Genomic DNA, 13,755 nt, shown 5'->3' with positions numbered 1-13,755 from the left:
GATACTACGTTTCTATACCAGATACGTCTTAAAGCTGCACAGTCAACGTTGATTCAAACAATCCGGACATCGCATGCATCAGAAGACTTCGTTTCTGAGAAATGATCCAGAGCATTCTTCCAACTCGTCCGGCGAATTACTGATCTAATTATTGACATAAATCTGCCGTCAGGCGAGCCGCTTCTTGGTGACACTGATGGCGACCAAGCATGAAAAGAATCTCTTCAAAGTTTCGTCTGGAGATTTTTCTACGGAAAGACTTGCTGATGCCCTTCCTTGTGCGAGTATTCCAACTAGGGTTCATCTTAAACAGGCAAAGATTATCGTTGTATGATGAGTTTATCCTATATAGAGACAGACTACTTGGAAGCTATGAGGAAACTTGTAATTCTAGTAAACCACAGCGATAAATTATCTTTCGTGGAACTGCAAGGAAAGTAAGATGAGGGACTCGTAACAATATATTCCAGTGATTATGATATCCGTAATCTATATAATTAATACGCTACAATAAACTTTGTCGGTTGAACTCCTCCGCCATTTCTTAACCGATTTTATCCATTGACGTCTTATTGGAAAGAGCGTGTCACGTAGATTTGCAAACTGGCCTTACATTTTTGAAAAAGTCCCTTGGGCTCTGCCCCAGTGGCTTTGAAAGTTCCCATGTTATCCTTATGAAGAACATAATTGTTTACATTTTGATCAGCTGTATAATTAAATTACTGTTATTTGAACCAATTTTATACATTGACGTCTCATTGGAAAGAGTGTGTCGCGTGGATTTGCAAACTGGCCTTACGTTTTTGAAAAATTTCCTTGGGCTCTGCCCCAGTGGCTTTTAAAGTTCCCATGTTATCCTTTTGAAGAACATAATTGTTTACATTTTGATCAGCTGTATAACTTAATTGATGTTATTTATTTTCGAAATCAATGAAATGATGAAACGCATTGGGTACATTTACAGTTAGTTGAAATTAAATATTTACTATTATTGAATTTTGGCATTGACTATTGGATACTGAAGTATTAATAGTCAAAGATTTGGGTTTGCGTACTTATTAAATGTAAACAATCCAGAAATCCTGGACAATTTTATATATTACACCAAATAAGAAAAATGAATTGACATATAGTACTGTATTTCTTAAGCAATCATTGAAAGGACCGAGTTGTTAACTAGAGAAACATAGGAAAACCATTGAACGCCACCAAGTAAAAGAAATAGCGATTAAGTTCTTTAAAGAATTTACTATTCTTATTAGCCTATATATAATGAAGAACACCTACAATATGAAGATTCCTACAAACAATGAACGATGATGATAGCCAAAGTGCTACTATTTTTGTAGGAAACATGGACCTTACTTTGTGATAATTGCAGAGGAAAGCCCTCTAAGACTAAATAAAACTGGTACGGCAAGGAAATTAATTTGTTTAACAGTCAAGTAATTTTAGAAGAATATGACAACATCCAAGAAACCTGTATTAAAACTTTTTTGTAGGATTTAACAATTATCTTTGACTATTAATACTTCTGTATCCAATAGTCAATGCTATTATTCACTTTTAAGAGAAACAAAATCCATCTGAACAAAATTAAGGCCTTTTTTCAACTCCGCATTTTTTCTTTGGTAAATAGAATTTACGTTATAACAATAACTAACCAAAGTAATGCCAATTGAAGCAAATAAAAATTGTGACAGAGATGTTATGCAGGAAATCAGGTAGTTCTGTAAAAAAATTCATTTCTACTAAAAAATGACTGAAATTTGTTAACATACTGGTGACAATGGGTGGTACCATGAAGACAGACTACATTATCATTGACGAAGATCAACATGGACAACCTAATGCGGCTATATGTGGGGAACATTTGTAGAACACACTAAAAACCACATCAGCTTTGGAAAATGATTAACTATTTACAAGAAATTTTGATTATATGTAACTGTTATGTACATTGTGAGTAGTTCCATTAGTTAAATAATGTTTGAGTTGACTCTTTTAAACTCATCGTGGATTATGACGGTTTCGTTTTTAAATACGTTATCTGTTGTTAAATAACTCCTGTACTTCTTTGCAATTGCTCGATTTCGAGCAACATGTACACTAGTTTGTAACTAAATGATGATGCGAAATTAGAGGGAGATTAATGAGAATCCTGATTGGTAGTAAAAAAATATATCAGGTTTAAAAACAGTTTTGCACCAGTAACAAATATATATTATTTTTATGTTCCCAAGGAGCTATTGTATGCTTCCCAATAACCAAAGCCTAATATCCACCTTAATATCCTGAGTAGCCCCGTAGTAATAATGCTCACCCGAATCATCGTATTGCTAGGTCGATCGGTAGTATGGTCGATTCTGCCGTTTGTCACTGCGCTATCGTTGTATGTGATACAATCTGACAAAATCTCGACATTACAGATAAACCGAGGATGGACCATTCGCTAACAAATAACGCAAATAATCCCTACACCTTGTAGCGGTTGACTTGGGTTATTAAACAACCGCAGTCCCAACAATGTACATCAAACGGCATCAATAGGAATTGATTCAAGATAAATATTGACACAGAACATAATGGGCCAAACGAACCGTGGAGCAGAATTGGCAATCAATAGTTCATATCGATGGGTCGATTTATATTCAAACGAGTGCCATTCAACGGGTGATATCGCGTTATAACAGCGCTACAAACGAGTCCTGAATGTGAACAGTAGTTGATTTACGCTGTCGAAGGACTATCAGCTTCCATTCATGGGGACATTAGTACACGTCCGGCACAGTGCCAGAATGGGCTCGCCCGCTTTGTTCCGACCTCACGGGGTACGCAACATATCAAGATACTTTCATGTCTCTGACTTATCTGAGATCGGCGCAGCGTGATTTCGGCTCCTTTCCCACCTCGCGTGAGGTTCCCGGTGTTTTATTGTACATTTGAACACTCCAGTTTATTGAGTTGTACAAATTTAGCTCTGGAATATATTGGATGTGTTGAAACTTGGAGAATGAATGTGAACGTGTTGTGTGTAATGTATTGTATAAAGGCTTTACCAATGCTAGAGAACAGTCCAATTTGGATTCCTACTTCCATAAGGTTCACATTTTTGGCCTACCTAGGTATATGTTGGCCTCATAAGTGCTATTGTGTTGTTACTGTCTACTTTACAGTGTTCTCGTTTCTATGTTCCAGATGATGGTAGGACAGGAGATGCATGTGCGGTGGAGGCACCATCAGGCCGGCCTGTTGGCCTACCTAAGGCAGATGTTGGCCTCTGAAGTGTTCGTAGATGTAACGTTGTGTTGCCAAAACAAAAAACTCAAGGCACATCGCGTCTTAATGTCTGCATGCAGCCCTTATCTGCAGGTTAGTACAGATTTATACCAGGAATATACAGAATTGCATGCATTCTAGATATATTAAGTGCAATTGTATAGTTGTTATTTTACTGGAAAGGTCTACTTAAGTAATTTGAAATATAATCCCATGTTTTGTTAGCAAACTTAAACTGTATTTTAGTAATTTGTTGGCCATTAACAAGTGGCTCTGAAATTTAGTTCTAAGTTAAATGCATAGCTAAATCAATGCACAGTTTATAACTAATGAGTTTTAGTTATTGTTTATCACTAATTGTTTTAGTGAGTGTGTTATTATTATTTCCAGGCAGCTGAATAAACCTTGTAGCGGTTTTACCACAAAATGATTGTATTATTTCATCGCCATACTGCCAAACACTTTTGGTCTTTCGAGCCGGATTATTTTATTTGGTCACAAAGTTTGGCTTTATCAGGGTCATTATTAAAACTACTTCTGGGTGAAATACCATTCTACGCATCGTAATCTTCTTCAAAAGCAATATAAAAATAATACAAGTATATTCACATAGCAATCCAAAATACAGCCGTATTATTAACAAAAAACTGTGTCGCAAATTGTCACAAAACAACGACAGGTAACATAAAGTGGTATTGTATTATTCGCTAATATCCTTATAGGCTGTGCAAATGCATTTTGGTTCGCATTGACGTGGAAGCTCAAAAGGCGAAACTGTTAGCGAGCTGTCACGAAGGCGTGTTAATGTGTTTATGAAGGAGATGTTAAACAGCACTTCTCCACTTCGAGAAGTTGACACTTGTCATAGAGGCACTCCTTGTGTTTGTTTAACAGGAATTCCAACCGGACAACAACTGCCGTTTCCTGAATATAAACATTCTCTAAAAACTCGATTTAACTTTTGGATTGAAATTTTCAAGTTATGAAATACTAATTGAATACAAATCGTTCACAGTAAACACCCTAATCAATTAGATGTCCAGTAGACAACTAACTGTATCCCACTAAGAGGAATCCCCTTTCCTCTCACTTTTTGCTATAAATTGATATACATTACTACTTCAAGTACTTCAAAGTTACATGAATAAAAAATGTGCAATACATTTTGGACAGACGATTCAACCCGCCTCCAAGAACAGTGAAATGTTTTAGTACTATCAATATCATCTTATAGTAAACAACAAGATATTAAATTATTGGTTGCGTAGAAAATCTTCCTACTACTTCGTGGGTTAACCTGGGTCACAAATTCTACATTGTTCCAAGCACCATAAGTTACACAAGCTCATAACAGGTTGGAGTCCTATGGGCCAACTCAGCTAGTGCTATTTTAATTGGCACCCAGAGATCGCAAAACTAGAGACTCCTGCGTAGGTAATTTGTGAGCGGCGGCCTTGTAATCAGCATACATCTAGGTGTGAAAACCGGGAAGATTTATCGGTATCAGAACGAACTGCTTCTATCGGAGAAAGCTGATTCAGGTAGCGTCAGTCCCATTCAAAGCGGCAGCGGCATCCACAACTGTGGCGTACCCCAAGGATACACTCTTGGTCCCTTATTTTCTGCGACAGATGAATAATGATCGGATAAAGTCGTCCGGCTATGATTTAGGTGGCGGAATGATTTAAAGTTCAAGGAGACCCACCCGATTTTACGAAAGCCTCAGATTACTAGGAAGTATTAATTTGTTTTCCCCCCGGATGACTTATGCACAAAGTGTCAAAGGGTCATTATTTTAGGCGAGTAAATTACACGTTGAGTCTAATGGGATGCAGAGTGTGTTGATGCGTAGATGGCGTCATTGAATAGAAGATGGTTAACTTGAGTGATTATCACTATTAGAAGACTTAGACAATCGCTATTTGTTTGGTGATTATGTATTCACAGAGTGGCCATGTAACAATAAAATTGTGAAAAATCACATAACGCCCCATGAAGCCTTGGCATCACCAGGAAATAATGTGCAGTATATATTATTCTCACTAAAGTAAGACTCTCAAGTATGATTGGTGGCGATTTATCATTAACTATTTGTGACCAAACACCATTTTATTCAAAGCTATACATTATAATTTGTTAAAACATTTGTATCTAAACCAATAGCAAATTATTTGCTTCAAGTTTTAACTTTTAAATTTCCTCCAAATCAAAATTTTCGTTTTGTAACCATTTATTTGATTAGTTACTGACTGTTATGATTGGGGCTTCTTAAATTCAAAATATAAAATGTTATTCGTTTTACTCTGTATAAGAAACAAAACTTATATAAACATAAAGTTAATGATATGTTCACTTATTTTAGTTGTGGTGATCATAGTAACTTTACATTTCATCATTAACTATTTGTGACAAAACACCATTATATTTAAAGCTATATATCATAATTTGTTTTTTAAAGTTTTTTTTAAACCAATGGTAAATTATTTGCTACCAGTTTTGACTTTTAAATTTCCTTCAAATCAAATTTGTATATCCTTTTATTTGGTAAGTTACTGACTGTTATGATTGGGGCTTCTTAAATTCAAAAGTTAAAATGTTATTTGTTTTACCTGTATGCAATGAAATACTTAGATACAACTGATTGAATTAGCATTGCACTAAGAAATAATGTGTTTTGAACCATTACCAACCACAAATCACTACTAAGATAGCCATACTAGATAAGTATTATCAATTCAAATCCTCCAATCGCGGATCTAACTTCTCTAACTCATTCCGTATTAGGAAGCAATTTACAAAACTTTGCCACCAAGGCCAGCACAGATTGCTCTATTACGATTCTACTACACGTTCTCGTACTCGTATTTCACTTCTCAGTTTTAGCTTGTAAGATTTACAGCGCCAATTAGGGGAAATGTCAAGGACGTGAGCGTGTAGTGTGACAACTGATTACCATCCGTGGTAACGCGGTACACGTGGTGGTAACAGCTCGAGGTGCTCACGATCATAGTAGGAGGACGTTCAATGGGATTGGCCCCCAGGGTATTGTCAGGTGTCTTCTTCTTTTCGTGAATGTTCAGTTGCTGGAGGGCGCCCTCTTGGTCTGGTCAGATGTTGCAAGGCTTGTATTTTGGTTGATTTATTAAGCTATTTGTTGATATTATATATTCTATATGCTGAATTAAAATGTTTACACCTTCGATTTAAAACGAACAGAAACTGTAAGAATAGATTATTAATCAAGGCTGGACCATATACATTAAAACCAAACTTAATACCCAACTATTGAACATTGTATGTTACTATTGTATGTTTTAGAGGTTTGCCACTCAATGTACTGTTTATTGAAGCGTGATTTTTTTCATAATAATAATGTGCCTGTCTGTATGTTCACGCAAAATTTAATGGAACCGGCATTTCGTTTAAAGATAATCTTTGTAACGAAACAGGTACATTGCCATTTTGATATATGGATTTGCTTCAGAGTTTGAAGGATTAGATATTGGAAGTAAAACCAGATTGGCTTCCAGATAAGAAATTAAAATTACAAAAAACTGTCCAACCAAAAAGTCGTATGGTTAGTTTTAGTAGCAAAGATTAAAATAATTTTCTCTGTCATATTATGTTTTCTGGAAGTTAAGATACGAAATATATTTTATTTATAGGCCTACTATAATTCATTTCGATGCATATTCTCTTTCAAAAACACACTTTCTTGTGCCAACTTTAAAGTTCTCCCATCCCAATAATTTGTTCACAATAATAAAAATTTGTAAATTAATACATTTGAATACATTGCATATGAATTTCTTGTTTTCGTTCCAAACTATTTAGTACTATGGCAATTTTACAACAATTTGTTTGATATTACAATACAAACTACATGTATATAATTAGGCCGACCTACTGCGACGGCCGGTTCACAGCAGGACCCGGGGACGTTGATCGTAAACATGTCAACACGCACCGGTCAAGGTTGAACTGACTGCTTGTGAACCGGGCTTTGAACACTACAAGTTTAGTTTTCAATCAGTGTAGTAATACACTAAATCCTTACAGTCTAAATAGTGTTAAAACAAAGCGCTACAAAAATTTACAATTTGATTAGTTTATTTAAAATGACATTGATTTTAATTAATACAAATTTTTCTTTACAAGTTTTTTTTTTACAAAAACAGCTAAAACACTAAGTGTCTTTGAACAATACATGATCATTTTCAGGCATTTGAATATAAAATGCATAGATAGCCAATCTTTTAACTGTTTGAATTGTTTTTTTTTAACTTTTTATATTTCGTTGTTATTTTGTCACCAGCATTGCAACTCATAAAACCCATGTTATTTTTTTTTATTTTAAATTCCTTTTTGTGCTTATATTTGAGCCTATTTTAATTTATAAAGGTATTATGCACATCTACAGGTAAATATCTTGTTAACAGATTGCCTAGATTTTCCTTGCGATGCACACGAGATGCGAAAAAGGTTTGAAAGAAACAATGCTTGCCTATAAATATATAGGTACACGCTAATACTCCAGTTGTCCTACCGATGCAAGATGAAGCAACGGTCTTCTTAGAAGATTTTACAATACTATATACCACTTTATGCGTTTAATTCATAACACAGCCAAGCTTCAACTTCACACATATTAAATTTTACATAATACCTGTTAAAAATTGAAAATCTGGAATCATAAATCCTGGAAATAGTTAAAATATGTGCGCCATGCGTGTAATCATAAAATTTAATTAGTCCCTCCTGCTGGTGAGGGTAGGGGCGGCAACAAGAAGCTGTGTACTCAATTAAACTCTTCTCTTTACCGCCTCACTAATGCGTTGAACTAATTAAAACCGTTCATCACCGAGCAAAGTTCAGCCGTCATCTCCAGGTAGAAATAACAACGTATCAATTAAATAGTGGATCCCGCCCGATGACTTGCTGAGAACTGCTATAATGATGCGGCGGAAAGGCGTTGAACTTGCCACATATTTCCGTTATTGACACTGCGATCTTTTTTCCGTCTGCGACATTTTCCGCGGTAATGGTCCCATCAGGCTATCTTAAGGATGTAAGTGGCACCGTACTAGAGGTGTGGATTACTTGGAAAAGAGTGGTGTTGTAGGCTATATTTACAAATATTTATATCTGTAGTAGGGAAAAGGGATATTCCTGACTTATAACATAGTTTATGCATTTTTTAAATACATAAATCCCTAAATGACAGTTTAACTATCAAAATGTAGCTTTCAATACTTTTTGCCTTTCAAAACATGTGTAATTTGGGATTAAGTACAATTGGAGTATTAATTAGTTTCCTTCTTGTCACATGATTAGTCTGCCTATATTCATAAAAACTAGCTATACGAGGGTATTGGGTATTTGCCAGTGAAGCCAAAAGCCAATTCTAGACCATTTGCAACGATATTATGAAGGTGGTGAGCCTTGTTGGAAATGCTCAAGAAAACGTATTCGAAAATCACTTATCGCTAGAAAGGTAACGTTAAACACCAATTTTTGACACACCTTTGTATGATTGAAAAAATACTCAATCAAATAATTTCAAGAATAATTTTTTTGCGACGAGTAATAGTGTTGTTAAGCTTCCACTACATTTTCAACAATTTATTCGTAAATGCAAGTTGACAAACTCTTATCTAGTGTTTGTTATTCTAAATTCAAGTGGTGTGCTGTACAAACTCATGTGGGCGGTCGTGGCGTGGGAAGCCACATGTTACTGTCGGAAGGTCACGGTACTTACTACAAAGGACCTTCTACAGAACTGACGATCTCCAGGATATTTAAATTTGTCATTCCAAGCTTAAGATATTGCAGGCTCTTATGAGCTCTCTTGACTTACAGTACATTTTAAAGGTCTCACGCCATAATTAAATGGTTGAAATAAAATTATTAGATTGAATTGAATGGTGCATGCTTCCAAACAGACTTTAAGGATTTACAAGACCTTCTGATCTTTCCTAACTTCAGTAATATGCTTGAAGAAAACGTTGTTCTTAATGATAAGCTTTACGAATTTGAATAACTTCCATGACGTTTTAGAAAGCTCTTGAGAGCAATATTTTTAAAGATTTTAAAGAAACTTAGGCTTGTTAGGGTTTATGGTCTCATGTATTCAGACTTTTATCCGGAATTGCCTGAAGGCAATTCGGGATCTCCATGATTTGTTTTGTTGTAGGGTCCTTGAAGGTCTTCAAAACTGTTGGAACTGTTGAGGACGTTCAGGGATTTCAAGGACTTCGAGTTTTCAGGAAATATAAGACTTTTAATGCTTACAGGATTTACTTAGCCTATGGATCGTCAAGAATTCTAGGTTGTTTAAGACTTTCTGGGCATCAAAGATTTTCATGACTTTGTAGACTTGACTTACAGTACCCCAACTGCTGTCTGATTGCTCCTTTCTGGTATACTAGAACGCTCAGTCAATGTTCGGTTTATAGAGTTGTCAGCTGATGTTCATGTACCAAAGTAAAGGTTTATGTTTGCAATCGTTTTTCATCAAAGCTGCTTTCTACGTGTTTATAATAGTGTTCCAGTATTGTCGATTGAAATAGTATTTCATTGAAACAGATAACTTACTCTGCTGTGGACCGAATATGAGTGAGTGAAGGATGAGTGTAGAATTGAGTGAGGTTTCTTGTGTAGCTTCGATCTTTTACCAGAACCATTTATCAAGGATAGCTGGGTCCAGTTTAAGCCCATCAAAAAGCATATGCTTGTGGTCAGGATTGCGTCATGTGATGTAAATGCTGATTATGCTAATGATTATATTAATTTTTTGTAAAGGCCTGAAAACTGAAACGACGTTTAGCTAGATCTAGAAAGTTTAGCAATACTGTGTAATATAATTACAGTATTAGTAACTCTTCTATTTATATATTCTTTTCTGTTTACTGTGCCGTTATAGGTATACTGTATCTTAGAATCTAAAATTCGTTAACATTAGGCAACCTACGATGAATTTACTCTAGCTTTTAGGTAAGTGGGAAACTTCACTGTTTTGGAACAGTAAGGTTTTAAACAAAATAATAACAAAAATACATTCAATTTTATTTGCAGCATTTTTGACGTTGCGTACTAAGTACCGGGGGTCCAAAAAAGAACTCCCTAGTTTTAAAAACACCTCACGATAGTATTAGTTTAAATTGATGAGTAATAATCCGTTGGTGCTGTAGAGTATATTGTAAGTTTTAGTTTCGTACGTTAGCAATACATTTGGTACACCTGTTTGACCTTGAGCGTAGTTTTGGTAATAAATAATAATAAAAATAATATTAAAAATGAGTAAAAATAACTTGGATATATATACAAATTTGGATTGATTGCAGATGCAGTGCTACAAATGATTCGCATATCGAGGTGTACTAGTGTAAAAAATAATTGTATTTCATTACCTTTCATTTAATTTATTAGTCATTGTAATTTGTATATTGTACAATAAATAAATACAATTTAAAACTTGGGAGTTCTTGGTATTTTGGTCACGTTTGACGAAAAAATAACGTTTTAAAATTGTTACAGTACTACTTTTTACTACCATCACGTACAATTTTATTTAGACACCGGCTCACAATAATAAATCTTACTATTCAATTACGCAGGAATCAATAATTTGTTAATACTGCAAAAATGAACGACCTCATTAAGAAGCGATCATGATCATCAATCAGCCAATAAAAAGCGTTCTGCTCGTTTCCTCTGAACTTTTGACATTTGAGCAGAGTAATTGGCGTTCGCTGCGTATAATGGTGTTAGTGGCTCTGTTCGGGGAAGATGAGGTACATGGGCATTGCAAGGGCAACACGAGAGGCTTAATAAAGAAGTAGCCTCTGCGTGCTTCGCGTCCTCAAGTCACGGATCAGCGCTCGCCGGCAACGAGACTACACCAGCTACCGCTGTAGTACAGCTGATACCGGTGTTAAGACTCGGAAGGTTAATTTCATTGCAAATGACATTTATATTAGCATTAAACGTATTGGGTTTTACGTTGTTCCTTCACGTCTATTTTAGGTCCTAGACAGGAACTGTTTCTCTCATTCCTTCAGGATAAGTTATAGGGGCGCTGCAATTACATGGCTAAAGCCATGGTGGTTGACGGGAATCGGACTTGGGCCTTGAGACCGTAACCCGCGCTTTGTCACTACAGTAGATCAGCATACCTCCATTCAACTATTATTAATACTGTTTTACGAATATAATAAAAGGTGTCTTCCAACATTACTCGATAGCGCTGAACAATCTACAAATCAATGAATATATACAAAAACATGTTAGTTTTACTATTCCCACCTATCGGAGAAAGTCTTCGCTAAATTCACAATTCCTTTCAAAACATCTTCTAGACTTCTAGAACACAAATTTATGAGTTGTGTTGGATAACATGTTATATAGACGGTCAACAATAATTAATAACCAATCATGAAAAGAGATCTTGGTATTTGAAATTTTATATGTTTAAATTTTACTGTCCCGTTATATACATAATGCGTAACAATAATCATTGTTCCCTGATAAAATCTGTGAAATGTGAATTCTTCGAATTCCATAGTATTTTATCTTTAAAATAACAAGAAGTTTAAAACAGGCAACCCAGCTTTTCCCCAATCAAGAGACAAGAAAGTATTCTAATAGGTTTCCTAAAGATATTTCCCTGCTAGAACCACCCTAAGGCATTTCTCCTTGCTTTTAAACGACCATAACAACCCATCGAGAGCGTCCGCGCACGCACATTGATAAATGCTAGCATTTAGTCAGAACCGACAGTCAGGATAAATGATGCAATTAAATTAGCCCTAAATGACACCAAGGACGCCCAGTTCTAAGGTCCAGGATAAACCTTAGTCGCTTCTCTGATGTATGAAACCATAACTTGTCTTTTCGCTACCAAGCGCCATTTGCATATTGATCTTGTAGCAAAATGTTCTCAGAGAATCGTGACGGAACTGGTCTTCATAATTTTGAATATACGAATTATTTTGTCTGTTTTACATCCTTATTTTGAGATTATGTTTGTAAGACCTGATTTATGACCAAAGAAATTCCAATATTTATGGGGAAGATATAAGTCTCTTCTTTCTCAATATGTTAAGTATTAATAATAATCTTGTACGTTGTTTCCATAAAGATTGTCAGGTATAATGTCAGGTGTATGTCAGCTGAATCTGGCTAACAATGTAAACTTTCTTAGATACATGCGTATATCTTATCCAAAGCAATAAAAGTCAGGTAAATTATATTAAGGAAACACAAATTATAAAATTAAAGATAACTGTTCACCTGATTTCGCGGTTTTAAGGTTTATTTTACAGATTTGTTTCGTCCTCAAATTGATTTAAGACGAGCTTTTTTAACTTGGGCTTGAAATTTTTCAAGATCCTCGGTATGTCACAAAAACATTTTAGTTACTTCTTGCTTCATTGTTTTACAAAAGACCAAACACCCAAAAAATATACAAAGCTTTTCTTCCACGAAAATCACAAAAATACCGTTTACGTGTTTAAATTGTCTAGCATTCGTGCTATTTGACAATGTTTCCAAATGGGACCTTTTAGAACTGGTAACTTGGTATACCGTTGGTACTTAAGTAAGCATGGATGCAGAATCTCTTACTTACAGTGAACCTGGTCTAAATGCCTACAACAATGTGACTTTACTAAACCTGGGCACTGAGTCTCTTAGTGCGGAAATACAAATTCACCTCGAGTCGTTGACGTAAAAAAACAAATCACATCCAACCAGTCAATTAATGGAACATTTAATTACCAACTCGACTGTTATCAAAGTCCCATTAATATTGATGACTTAATCACCGGCGATCCCTAAACCGGCGTTTTATATCTTGTTTCACTATTGGTTTTGACAGCCTTTTTCTACAGAAGGTGAGGCCACTTGAGGTTCGATAACGTCAAAATTGGGCAACCGCACATTTGTCTTGGGCCGGGCCCTGTCATTACAGGCGATAACCAGAATTGTAGTGGTTCGGTAGCAAACAGCTCAACGCCACCTGTTTTGAAGGACACTTTGAACGAAAACTACCCATCCGGTTGTTGAGTGCATACTGATTCAACTGATGATGCCTTTTCATGTGGTTGTAGCACACCTACTGATTCTACCTAGGACGACTTTGCAGGTTTTGTAAAATACTTACTGATTCAACTGATGATGCCTTTTATGTGGTTGTAGAACACCTACTGATTCTACCTAGGACGACTTTGCAGGTTTTGTAAAATACTTACTGATTCAACTGATGATGCCTTTTATGTGGTTGTAGAACACCTACTGATTCTACCTAGGACGACTTTGCAGGTTTCGTAAAATACTTACTGATTCAACTGATGATGCCTTTTATGTGGTTGTAGAACACCTACTGATTCTACCTAGGACGACTTTGCAGGTTTTGTAAAATACTTACTGATTCAACTGATGATGCCTTTTATGTGGTTGTAGAACACCTACTGATTC

At 35.6% G+C, this 13,755-nt stretch overlaps 1 protein-coding gene across 1 annotated transcript in view; it reads left to right on the top strand.

Moving 5' to 3' along the window:
* LOC128984634 (zinc finger protein 239-like) overlaps positions 1 to 13,755 on the top strand; it is a 173,728-nt gene that overhangs the window by 64,571 nt on the left and 95,402 nt on the right. The window contains exon 2 of the mRNA XM_054403968.1: positions 3,199 to 3,372. Within this exon, the coding sequence (XP_054259943.1) occupies positions 3,199 to 3,372 (174 nt within the window). The remainder of the gene's footprint in view (positions 1 to 3,198; positions 3,373 to 13,755) is intronic.

Source organism: Macrosteles quadrilineatus, unplaced genomic scaffold (assembly GCF_028750875.1).
Source record: "Macrosteles quadrilineatus isolate MER2022 unplaced genomic scaffold, UCM_ALF_1.0 Scaffold_2__2_contigs__length_208266976, whole genome shotgun sequence".
NCBI lineage: Eukaryota > Metazoa > Arthropoda > Insecta > Hemiptera > Cicadellidae > Macrosteles > Macrosteles quadrilineatus.
This window is presented reverse-complemented; position numbering and strand designations above follow the sequence as displayed.